The 13,630-nt window shown below is 38.3% G+C and overlaps 1 protein-coding gene across 7 annotated transcripts in view; it reads left to right on the forward strand.

Annotated features, from left to right (window-relative positions):
• Positions 1 to 13,630, forward strand: part of THSD7B (thrombospondin type 1 domain containing 7B) — a 952,777-nt gene that overhangs the window by 397,718 nt on the left and 541,429 nt on the right. For all 7 annotated transcript variants that reach the window (XM_037848906.1, XM_037848908.1, XM_037848910.1 and 4 more), the window contains one exon: positions 3,484 to 3,681. In XM_037848906.1, the coding sequence (XP_037704834.1) occupies positions 3,484 to 3,681 (198 nt within the window). The remainder of the gene's footprint in view (positions 1 to 3,483; positions 3,682 to 13,630) is intronic.

A 13,630-nucleotide genomic window follows, 5' to 3' on the forward strand; every position in this document is an offset into this window, starting at 1 on the left:
TTATCTCTCTTCACAACAGGGTGTAAATTAATAATGGTAGTTTTAAATGCTACCCCTGCAGGAATGGTGGCTGATTTTGAAAGAGTTAGAATCAAAGATTCAGTGCTGTTCAGGTTCTTTAATTCAAAGTTGTTACCCCAAAGTCCAGGGCTGAGAGAGATGCAGAGTAAATGGAAGCCTTAGGATGGAATAAGCTTCTGCCATATTTGTTTGACCTGCTGGATATGTCTTCAAACCCATTCCAATGGGGTTGTTGTTGAGTCATGGTGCTGCCCATGGATAGCTCACTTCTGGGCCACTAGCACATCCAGAAATACAGTCCTCAGGCCTGGGTTTACTCTCCTGATTCTTAAGTCTTCCGTTCCTTCAATTAAAAATCATTGGCCCCTCTTCTTCCATCCACACTTTTCCTTCTACTATTCATTCTCCGTCCCACTATTTTCTTCTTTCTAATTATCTCCCATAGAATATACACTAAGTCAAAATTCTTTGCTTCGTAGAAAAAAATTAAACCTTGCAAATATTAGTGTTTCACTACAGGTGAATAGTATCTGATCAGGAAGCTATTCTTATAACTCCTTCCTGCTACATAGTGCCTAAAATTCAACCTTTGATTTGAGGAAATGCTCCATGGTCCCTTTCAGGTATACTTTATGAAGTGGTGCTGGAACACAATGTGCACAGAAGTTGAATTTAACTCCTTTCTGGTGAGGGGGCAGGGACTCAGAAAGACCTCAGCTGAATGTTGTGCACAGCCACTTAATTAGTAATGTGCCTTTGGAGAAGTAATAAAATGTCTTCTAGCCTTAGTTTCCATGATTATAAAATGGGAATAGAAATTTATGAAATCACTTTGGAGATTTACTATTTTGGGGTAATATAAATAAAGTAGCTGTCACTACTAAGATGGAAGATACTTAATGCATGTGCCTTTTCCCCTAGTTGGATTATATGTTCTACAAAGAATAGACCTATATTTTCTTTTCCTCCTGTGGTTCCCCACAGTATAGTACAATGATTTGCACACAGTAGTTAATGTTTAATTAATGACACAATCTGATTAATGTGGATTTCAGTAAATGAGGGAGAGCGGTTGGCTGGCCTCAGCCTCTGTGGACTTGGCTGTTGTACCTCTTTCGGGAGAGAAGCACCTTGGGGAAGCCTGATGTCTATTGCAGGCCTGAATGTCAACTTGTGATTAGTTAAGTGCTAACAAGAGAATCCAAGGTTTCTGTTTTAATGCTGAGCTTGTGCTGTGTTTTGATCCTAGTTAGGGTCAGGACAAGGGCGCCACAAATGAAAGACTGAGAGAATTTATTGACTGAGGCGATGTAATCTATTTAATGTGAGATGGATTCAACTTGGTTTATAGAGGAAAACTACATGCCCCCTCATTGGTATTAAGCCCCATGTAACAGGGCACCCCAAAAATCTCTTCCCAAAGATTGCTAAGTTTCTGTTCTCAACTTTCAGCAGGTTGCCAAACTATGTAAATCATGTGGATACATGCTGGGTCTTGCGCAAAGGTAAAAATAAACAAGCACAAACATTAAGAAAGCAAATAAGTGGCATATGGGCCTTATAAGTAATAGAGGGCATGATGTTTAACAGAGGTCATTCAAGCTCTGAGGCAGCAGGAGCTCAGAGGTCCTTGTGGTTTGATGTGCATCAAGTGTAGTTTAGACCCCTAGATACTTCCTGCCTCTCTTCTCCAGGGGCTAGGAAGGGACCTGAGGCCATCCCTTCCACACATTTTATTTTGATTAGTTAATGATGTAGATGTAGAGATATGAAACAGGACAGAAGCCATCCTTTTCTGTTGTTTCTTTTCTTTTACCACTTCTGACCTTAACATTTGCAATGCTGTGAGAATGTGGTTGGTTTCTGAGCGACTGAATGATGCCTCCCAATAGGTGGCTGACCCTAAAGTAAGTCTCTTTTAAAGGGAGGATGTGGATTACCCTAGTCCAGGATGACCTGAATAAAACACTTACGACTGTTTTGTCTAAAACCCTTGCTCAGCCCTGTATTGTTATAAGGAAACCCAGCTCCCTCTTGTGGCCTAAAACCACGTGTTCCTCATGTTCTAGTCTCCTTGGCCCAGCGTTTAAGAGAAGCCAGTCTTCCTTCATCTGTGCTTTGAACTTGATTCATTTCATTACCTTTGGTTGGAAAACAGGCACAGCCCTGCCAAAACTATGAAAGAGATGTATCTGGCTTTGCCACCTCCTGTGTTCCCCGATTTGCCCTTCTCCCTTCCCCTTTGTGGAGAGGGTGGTGGGGTTTCTAACTCTCATTCTGGGAATTGACTGTTCTTGTGCTCTCTGTCTTCCTGTTAGAGTCTCTTACTTCTTTATTGACCACAAAGAGTAAACGAATAATAATTCTGTAAAGTGTTATCTGTGCAAACAATTGGTTTTGTTAAAAAATGAATTAAAGAAATTAAATCATGTGGTTGAATTTGGTGTATAAAATAATGGAAGATGAGATATGAAAGCTAGAAAGGTAGGAATAACCAATTTTATTATATAGCTCTTTTTTTTTTCTTTACAACATTTCAATTAGTTTCTATCACTTAGAGAGATTTCATGTGTAAAAAAAAAAAACTTGAATTTTTGGTTTCTTATACAGAATCAGAAGATTTGGTAAAAGAGTTCATATTTTCTCGTGGCAGCAGTCAATGGAAGCTGAGTAATAGCCAACCATTTTAGAGCAAGCACAAACCGTCCATTTCACCACAGACCCTGCCACTCCTTATGGTCTTCTGGTTGCCCCCATTTCCCTCATTTTTTGTCTGCTTGACTCTCATTGGCATGAGTTTGTGACTCTGTGGGCCGGAAGCATGTAAGTCCCATTTATTTCCTTATTATGGTCTCCAACTGGTGAGACCTTGGGGCCTAGGCCCACAGTAATTTTTTTTTTTTTAACTGAATAATGGTCCAGGGACCCATGTCCAGCCAGTGTGGCAAGTACAGTCCAAAAAGGAGCTGTCTTCACAGGGCATGCTGACATGGAAATCTCAGTGAAGCTATAGGGAAATCTCAGGACTGGATGCTATGAGTGGTCAGGCACCAGGTGTAGGCAAAGTGTAGATGCATTTCAACTTAACACAGAGTAGTAGGAATGTCAGAACCAATGGCAAAACCAAAGCATGATTTATCTTTCTGTAGGCAATTCTGTGAAAGTCTTCATTTATTTTTACTGCTTTATTTAATCCATTGTAAGTATGCACATTGTTTCATTTGATAGTGTCCATTCTCTTCAACTCCTATGTTGTAAACTCTTGGAGATAGATTTCCTGCTCTAGTTCGGATCCATGTTCTTTCTTTTCTCTTCTCATTCTCCCATATCTCACAAAATAAAATACATCAAAATAACATACACTTTAGAGCTTTTTGATAGTTTTACCTCATACCCAACTGCTGCTGCTTTTCCTTTGCTGGATGAGGGTCAAGTCTTGTGAAACTTTTCTTTCTTTTTTAGGATTTAGAACAAGGCAGCGTCATGTCCTTGTGGAATCCACACAGCCTGACGGACGTTGCCCTCATTTGATGGAATCTGTTCCTTGTGAGGATCCAATGTGTTACCGATGGCTGGCAACTGAAGGGATCTGTATCCCTGATCATGGAAAGTGTGGCCTGGGACATCGTATCCTGAAAGCCGTCTGCAAGAATGAGCGAGGTATGAAATGATGCAAAAGTGGTGTTAAGTTGCATCAGCCCATTCCTTAATAGGACATTATCCTGAAGGAGAAAAGCACAGACTGTCCTACCTTTGAATATTTACTTTCAAGTTACCTGGTACATTGCCGTAAAGTAGGCTGTCTTTACTTTATATGGGGCCTTATTCTCCATAACAAATAACACCTTTTTATTGTGTATATATTGAATATAGTGAACCTAGAGATTTCTTTGAAGATTTTAGTTTTTCCAGACAAACAGAAAACAGATAAGTTGGTCTTCAATTTATCAATGCAAAACAAGTTTTAGTAGCCTTTTTTAAGGTCGATATGACATGTTTTTATATGTTATTAACAAATGCTACCTTGTACAGTTCCAAACCTGCAACTTCTTCCAAGTTATATAAAAAAGGTGTCGTTCATTTATATAAAATTAGACTAGAATCAGTTTTAGAAATAATACTAACATCTCTAAAGAACCATTTTAAAATACAAGTTGTCAGGGTTTATAAAACTGTTAACAATGGTGTATTTCCTTGATCATTGAGCTTCTAGTACAGTGGTTGTTTGAAATGAAGGGTGATTTAGAAAATATGTAAGTCAGGCGGAAATGAGAAAAGTGACATTTAAAGCCTTTATCCTAGAGTTTAAAAAAAAATTCAGTCTCTGGGAAGAATATAGGGTATGTCTATTAATCAGTTCTGCCATGAGAAGCCCCGTTTGTAATGCTCTCAGTATTTGGAGTGAAATGTTTTGACTTGTAGAGTGAAATAATCCATAGAACGAAAAAAAAATTACATAGCAGATTCAGAGTGGATATTAGCATGCACACAGTATACAGCAAGTCACTATAGTGCATTGTGAGAACACAGGCTCAGGCACAACAGAACTTTCAGCAATGACCACTTTATTATTTACACAGCACAGAGGGTCCAGAGGAGCAGGAGAAGAGATCTCGTCATGGCCAGTCCCCCAGGGAGGCCAGCTGCTCAGGTTTAGGTCGGTAGCTGGGAGCTCTGCATACCCCACTTTGTGTTAGAGATGAGGAACCCTATGCTGACCCAGTGTCAGGTTTTTATGTATTCCAGGGGGAGGGTGCCCTGCCACTGAGCAAAATACACATCAAGCAACCTTGTGCAGAGTTTTCACCTTGAAAAGCAGCTGGGGCTGCTTGTTCCCAATTTTGGGTTCAAGGTATGGCCATAACATTTCTGGGTAGCTTATTTCTTATGGTTGAAACCTAATCTCTCCCCTTGCCTGTGAAATAAAAACAGAACACCTGCACACAGACAAGCAAGAGGGGGAAAATAGGGGTTAGTTGAGGTCTGGGAGATGTTAGCTGAGTATGTTTAGTACTTCCTTTGCACACCGGATTAGCATACAACCTTCCTTCCTTCCTCCCTCCCTCTCTCTCATGTATTAATTGGTGTAATTACACTGAGAAACCAGATGATTGTTTAATTAAATAGAGCATAATCACAGCTTGTATTTACTGCATTCCTTTTTGCTGAAATAGTTAAAACTAATAGTGGTTACTTTTGATAGTACTAAATAATTTTTGAATTGTGGCAACACTTTTAGTTTATTAATAGAAGCAAATAAGACCACTTTTTTTATTGCTTTTCTTTGAATTTAAGGGGAGTAGTATAGAGATTTATAACCTGGACTTTAGAGTCAGACAGGTTGGAATTTCAACTCTGACACTCACCACCTAGATGTTCTCCGCAAATTATTTAACTTGTGTAGGCATGCTTTCCTTCAGTGGTAAAGTGGTGTAATCAAACCTACCTTTCACTCAAGATTGTGAGAAATTAATTATATAAAAGTGATTGGTGAAGTACCTAGCACATAACCATTCAAAATAAGCTATAAGCTTATTTTAATTATAATATGCATTTATTATTTGCTTGGTCCTGGGGGAATTATGCAAAGAGCCATTCTTTTGAAAAATGTAAGTAATAATGAGGATTAGAATAATCATAACTACTTCTTTTACTTATCCTATAGCTGAGGAAACAGGAAGATCATTTGTTTGGTTGGTACCTAATGACAAATGACTCTCACGCTTTGTCGTCTCATAGCAGGTACTAGAGGTTTGTCATGATATATTATATCCATAGGGCTGGTGATTTCTTTTACAATATGTGTTGTGCCTTCTATAATAGTTGTAGAGGTATCAATTTTGCCATTTACAGCAATTGTAGAGCTCTATTTCTTATTTCTGTGACAGGGCTAATTGTCTGTTTCTGACCTACTGTTTCAACTTCTTTGGGGAAAGGTATGAATAAATACTTGTTCATATCAGCTCCATGAACCCTCTGTGGCTTTTGAATACCTGGGATGACTCCTTCATTTGTAGGGCAATAGCCATAGTTATACTTACAGGAACATGTCGGCCTCCAGATAGCTGAAGCAGTCTTTGGTCCAGTAAGAAACTGAAGATGTGTTCTGGTTGCATTGTTCACAATTCAGCTTCTTCATGATTCTGGATGATTGATGACAGGAATTTGGCTCAGAAGTGCTCCTGTTTGACTCTCCGCATATTATCAGGGTATTTCCATAGCTACAGGAATTGATGGCACTGTTGATGCTTGTTTAAATGCCTGGAGGGAAAAAGGTTTGAGGCATATTTAAAGTCTCCTGTGATTTTTTTTTCTTGTAACATTTTATAGTTTTCTTTTCCTCACTCTGAGTTTATTTGAGCATTTATTCAGAGCTGAAAGGAAGAGACCAAAAGGCATAAGTCTTCTCTATTTTTAATTAAAAAAATCGGATCAAATTAGATTTAAAGCCTGTAGTAATTTGCAAGGTGACTTGCTTCGTGTCCAGTTTTTGGCTTCTCCATGTTGACTCACGCCGACATCCCATATACAGAAAGGAACATTCAACACCCTCACAGAATACCTTCATCCCATTCAGATTGTGTAGTCAGGAGATTTCCTCATAGCCATAATCCGGATTATGTACGACTTTTTACCGTGTCTTTCTGGGTGTTATTCTTGACACTAGAAGGATGTGTATGTATTCCCCAGAAGTTGGTTCAGGCCATTGACTCGGAAACATAAAAAATATATGTTGGAGTTAGGGGGAACCCCCTGAGATCCCACCATCAGGATAAAACCACCTTAGAATGTGTCCAATTAATTAAATAAAAATTGGATTTAAAAATCTTTGAAGAAAATGCTAAGAACTCTGGAAATATCACTTTGGTATGGCTAAGCCTTGTAGGTTGGTTTAAGAATGCGATCTACTTTGGAATATCTAAGATCCGAGTGTCCACCCATGAATTCCTACAGCTATCTTTGCTTTGATAGGTTAACAGAACTGTCCAGTCAGCTGCTGAAGTTCCTGTTTCTCAACCAATCCTGTGATTGCAGCAACCACAACAAAAATATAGAGTGAGGGGTATTTTCAGGAAAAAAATCGCATAATGGACTATATGAATGAGTATATGAATGAGAATGATCTATCATCTGATTTCCAATTCTTTGACTGGTGTATAAGCTTTGATTTCTCTCCTTGGAACAACATCTTATCACTAGTATGAGTCAATAAAGGTCTACTGAGTATAGGGTATACACAGGTTTTTCTCCTCACAACGACAAGTACCATCCCTATATTTCAAATGTTCAAATTGGGCCCCTTTTGAAATGTAAATGGTGTGTGATGCAAAATGCATGCCCTACATTTTTCTCCCTTAGAGTATCAAGTTTATTCACTCTATTTTAAACTTAGTCTCTTAAAAACGTGACTGGTTCGTTGTTGTAGGTTTCTTTGGCTGTAGGTGAAGGTTTACCACTATGAGTCATCTTTGCAGAACAGGCTAGAAAATCTCCATATTGCCAGTGCAGTGGACATTGTTTTCGGTAGCCAGCAAGTAACCATTATTTATCATCTTTCATGTCTCCATAATGCAAAGTGAACAAATGACTCCACGAGGTCATTGGACAAACATGAGGCTGCCTACTGGAACAGTCAGACCCTGAACCTTCGCCATCTGCTTTGCTCCATAATATGCCAAATAGGCTGTCTTTGGGAAAAAAAAAAGTGTCTGTATATTCTTGCAAACATCTGTATTCAGAGAGAATGTAATGTGCGTTCTACACTTGTAGAGAGCAAATACCAAGGCTGATGAAGAGTGTAATACATCAGAAAGAACAAAGTTCACATGCTGACAGGTACATGGGATGTAGAGTTCTCCAGTGTTGATGCAGTGCCCCCCTGCATACAAGATTTCTTATTTTCCAAGTTGCACTAGGCCTTTACCATGTAAATATTTTCCTTAAGTGGTGTATATATTTGCATAGCAAGCATGAGGAATGATTTCCCGTCATTAAAGTGACTGGGCTTTTCATTTTAGAGACTTTTTTCTACCAGTTCTCGCCTTGCATCATTAACCTTGAACAATCCAAGAATGCTGATCTTTAATCTTGGCTAAAAAGGTGTGTGTTTGTAAGCTCTAACACCTTAAGTACATTTTTTTTAGGATGATTCTGATGGAAAGTGGACTAGAATAATCATTGTTCTGTTTTGCTAATGCTGCCTTTATGCAAAATACTAGAAATGGGATTGGCTTTTATAAAGGGGACTTACTAGGTTACAAATTTACAGTTCTAAGGCCATAAAAGTGTCCAAACTAGGGTATCGACAAGAGGATACACTGAAGAAATGCTGATGGTGTCCGGAACACCTCTGTCAGCTGGAAAGGCATGTGGCTGGTGTCTACTGGTCCTTTGCTCCCAGGTTCTGGTTTCAAAATGGCTTTCTCAAAAATGTCTCTGGGCTTCTGTTTCTCTTAGCTTTTCTCTCTCAGCAACCGTATATCTCCCAGGACATTTCTCTCTGAGTATCTGGGAGTCCTCTCTTAGCTTCTCTGGGGCAAACTCGGTCTTCATCTTTTAGCTTAGCATCTCCAAACAGTTTTCTGTCTGCATCTCCAAGCGTCTGGGTCTGTGTCGGCTCTTAGCTTCTCCTGGGGGCAAACTTTAGATTACAAATCTTAGCTTCTCTCCAAAATGTCTCTCTCAGCTTCTCTGAGCTCCTTCTCTCTGTGAGCTCTCTTAGAGGACTCCAGTGAACTAATCACTGAATGGGTGAGATCACCCCTCCATGGCAATGATCTAATCAAAAAGTCTCTCTGCAGTTGGGTGGGTCACATCTCCATGAAAACAACCAAATCAAAAGGTCCCACCCTAATCAAAAGACTAATAAATCTGCTCCCACAAGATCACATTAAAGAACATGGCTGTTGTGGGGGACATAAAAGATTCAAACCAGTGCAGTCATTTACCTTACTTTTTTTTAAAAAAAAGTAATATTTTAAAATCTGTTATTGGAGTTGGAAGTTTTGTGTTTCTTGTCATTTTTTTGTTTTTGTTTTGTAATCTCAAAAAGGTGTTTTTTGGCTCACCTGTGAGAATAAAGTTGAACTCCATTCAGATAAGAAATTATTTGTCTGAAAATTTTGTGATTCACCATAATTCTAAATAGAATTCCTTTTGTGTTGTCATTATTGTTTTAAATCTTTTTATCAGGCTGTATGTCATGTTTGTCAATGACTGTTGTCTTGTCCTTTATATGTATCTTTTTTCTTTTTCTTATAAGACTTTCTACCTACTATTTCAGCACAGTATTTATTTTCTTGGATTTAGGAAGGACAAGGTGTAGATTTCCAGTAGATATTTATTTGCCACATCAGTATCTTCCTGCAATGATTCAACCTATTAAAGGGATTCTACACAATTAAAAGCACCACTGAGAATATAGAGGCTATAAAATACATTTCAATTAAGTATTTTCTGCAAGTTTTGAGCAATGGCACCTTGGCTGAAATAGGTATAAATTTGATTAAGATGTATATTCTGGAAATTATAATAGTAATTGAATATGTCTTTTAATTTCTAAAAGAAGTAACTATTTTTTTCTTATATTTTCAGGTTTTTTACTCGTTTTATTTATTTTGAGTAGAAAAAAAAACCCACTTACTGTAGTGTTAAGGTTTGGGAATATAAGAACTATATTGCCAAGCATCCCAAGAGACCAAAGGAGGGGAGAAAAATATGGGCATACATGTTATCTTAGCCATGCAAATTCAGGGAAAAACGGATTTTTAGTGACACTTAGTAGATTGTAGCAGACACTGTTGTGTCCTGTCAGATCCCCGTGGCCAGGTGTTGTTTCTGTGTGTGTGCCCGAATTCCAACATCTTTTTGCCTGAGAATGTTCTCTGACCTCTGGAGCCTGCTTTGCCCACATATTCAGTCAGAAGTTACAGAGAGGTAACGGTCCCAGAGAGCAGCCTTCAACCAATGAGTGAGAGTCGGTGTATAAATACCCAGCTCCCTTGTCACTTAGTTAGAATAACCCAGAAGTGTGTGTTCTATGCTGTTTCCTGGAGTCCCACAGTGAGACGAAGCCCCACTTGCCCAAGATGGTAAGTAACCTGATTACACACGCTCTGTCAGCCTCCTTCCCGTTCCCGTCGCACGTCCTCACTTTTCTTCTGGTTCTCTGGCATTCATCCCAAATAAAGACTCAGCCAAGAATCTTTGTCATAGGGTTTGATCATGGGACAACTTAAACTAAGGCAGAGATACTTGGAAAGGTATGTAATCGCTCCATCCTTTAGGAGATAGAGAATCCAATTCAAATCATATCATATTGATAATTGTTATAATCACTTTCCAAGAAAAAATGATGTGGTCTCTGGTGAGAGCTCATTCAGTATTTCAAACCACACCATTTTTCAATTGTTTGGTCATATCCAAAAGGTTTCAATATACTTCTTCTGTCCTCCATTTGAAAATATAAAATAACACTGTTGAAACCTATTTCTTTTCTGGTTAAGAAATCCCAGAAACTCATACCATTCCCCCTAGACTTGTTTTCCAACAATTGAGGCATTTTCTTACTTTCTGGGTGAAAAATAGTTTATTCATATTTTCATTTTGTAATGAATTCCAGAATACTGTACAATATTTATGAATAAAAACAAGAAAACACTTCCTTTGGGTGGCTATGTGATTATTTGTATAGGAAGACTGTGTTTGGTAACATGTTGTTCTATCTCCTTTGTTCTGGAGCAGTTGTTCTAAAACTTTAGTGTACATCGGAATCTCCTGGAAGACGTAAAAAGACAGATTTCTAGGCCCTGCCCCAGAGTTTCTGATTCGTTAGGTCTGAGATGGGGCCCACAAATTTGCATTTCCTAGGTGATGCTGGTGCTACTGGTCCAGGGGCCATATTTGGAGAAACCTGTTCTGGGCAAAGGTGTGGGAGACAGTTATGGACAACCTCCTAATTCTAGTGTGTAATGGAAGTAGGCTCGAACAGTGCAAGGCATGGCTTATACTTAGACAGAATTAACAGTAGTCTTGATTCTTATCTGTTGGTTTTTCTTTCCTGCTGGGGAAGTTACTCTTGAAATCCATGTGATGTTACTGTCTTTCCAGAAGCAAACAGTGAGTAAATATTCTTTTATTTTTTTGTTACCTAGATAGATTGCTAAAAGATCCAGTAGTGGAAAGCAGTAGTGTCCTCTTTCAGAAACAAAAAACATAATACCTGAGTTGAGTTATTTAAGTTTAGAGAGAGAATTTTCATTTTCAGCAAGCTATCTGTTCAGACCACCAACTGGTGGCAGTTGGTATCGATGTCCTGACTGAAGGAAGTGTGGTGACGACGAACATGTTGTATTAAATTTTGAAATGAACCTGACATTGCAGTTGAAAGTGCCAATATGATCAGGCTGCTCTTCACGCTACAGGAATTAGACTGCAAAAGAGATTAAATTTGAGAGTTCCTGTAGCCAAGTTCCTCATTGCTTTCATTTTGATGTCTTGCAGTGAAATTAGAGGTGAAACTTTAATAGTGTTTGACAATGAGGGAATCCAAAGAGAAAAATAGAGACTCCTTCTAATCAGTTTCCCCATCCATGTTTTATGGGAAAGTGAGAAGTAGATGTAAATGGGCGAATCAATTTAAATGCTAAAGAGAGAGGCACTGCAATACAGTTTTAAATACTTTTACTGTATGTTGTCTGTCAACAAACAGGTGTTGTATTTTGAATTATTTGCTCTTTCCACCCTTTTACATACCTAGACATTATAAAAGAGCTTTGGTCTTTTTTCTCTTTTACTGAGGTACTTAAATGACTATATTCACATCACTACCTTCCAGTACTTCACAGTCAGACTAATATGGTCTGATTTCTTTTTAGCCTTTAATATTTAGAAAAATTGCTTCCTGCATGTGCCTCTGCCCCCATAGGAAGGCTTTCTCCTTCTTCTGTCTCTTTTGAACTCACTAGGCAACCTACTTTTTGTTCCCATTCCATATGATTCCAGAAGCAAAATGAATTATAGATTGCACTAATACTTCAGGATGGTTTTCACATGATTAAATGGTCAATCCAACCTTTTAGCAGGAGTTGAAGTGAGCTTGTCATCTTTGCCATTACTTTCACCTTGTCCCTTGGGCCTGCTCTCAGTTTCCCTATCCCGTTGTTTACTCCACTACAGTGTTAGTAACAGGAATTAGTTAAAGCATTAGTCACAGGGATTTAATTTTGTTTTTTCTTTCTGAAATGCACTTTAACGTGGTATTTGGCAGTCTCATATGGCTATAGGCTGGTAGCTCCTGACACAGCTTCTCGCCATGGGAAAAATAAAGAACACGGAGTAAAACATATTTCCAATAATATGGAGCAGTATTCCCTGTCAAATGGCCAGTATGGCTAGATTAGGAAATGTGATCTGAGGCTTACCTGTGCTGTACCCACCTAAGTATTTTCAGGAAAATATAATGAAATAATACTTTCCTTAATGGAACAAGCTGTGTATATATACTGGAAAGAACCATCATTCCATGCAAAGTCAATTAGAAGATGATTAAAATTATATGTATGTATGTGTGTGTGTGTGTATATATGTATATATGTATATGTACCTGCTTGTATATATGTGTATGTATGTATATATTTATGAGTGTGTGTGTGTGTGTGTATATGAAAAAACAAACAGGGAAACTCCACACCAAGCAATGGATTTCCTACATAGAAATGAACATGAATATCAGGGTGGCCTCAGACTTCACCTTGCAACCACAAATGGCAGTAAACAATGAAAAAGATAAATTTAGGAGGAGAAAGGTAGTGATACGGAAACTTTATTTTCAAGTTGTCAGTGACAGGTAAGAGATTTGAAAATATATTAGATAAACACTAGAAAATACCAGTTGAAGATATGCCTCAGCCAATAATTGATGAATCAAAATTGAGAATTCACATCATACATAGAAGTACTAAAACAGTCCTAAGGAAATAATCTTAAAAGTAGAACAAAATACATATACCAAGATCTGTAGCATTATTCGCAATATCTTTTCTCCATGTTTTCTGTTGACCAAGAAATCTCTTTAAATAAAAAAAAGCTTCATGTAACCCTTTGTGCTTTCCATTCTTTACTTATCAAGTTAAGTGTTTGCTATGCCTTAATACCTGTACTATCTTCTATGAAGAGATACCTTAATTTTTTATTGGAAAGATAATATATTTTATTTTAAGGAAACATTAAAGGAAAAATGCATTTATAGAGACATGTTAAGACTATGACACTCCCCTTAATCCTATGTAGCTTTCAGTCAACAACACACGTCTAGAAAGTCCACAGCTCACAGCAAGAGGTACCTCTGCCTATTAACTCTGTGGGAAGTTGCCTCTATAGTCATGACCATGCTGTTCTGCTGCCTGAAGTGCTCATCCTCTTCTTCCTTTGGCTAAGTCCTATTCATCCTTTAAACACTCGATGTGTCTCCTTCAGGACACTGCCTCTCTACTCCTTCCTGACCTCTTTTAAGCTGCTGGTCAAATCTCAAGTAAACCTTCTAATTACTTCCCACCCCAGATTATTTGTCACAGCCACTTACGGTAATTCCATTTCCTTTACAGGTGGA

Source organism: Choloepus didactylus, chromosome 9 (genome assembly GCF_015220235.1).
Source record: "Choloepus didactylus isolate mChoDid1 chromosome 9, mChoDid1.pri, whole genome shotgun sequence".
NCBI classification, from domain to species: domain Eukaryota; kingdom Metazoa; phylum Chordata; class Mammalia; order Pilosa; family Megalonychidae; genus Choloepus; species Choloepus didactylus.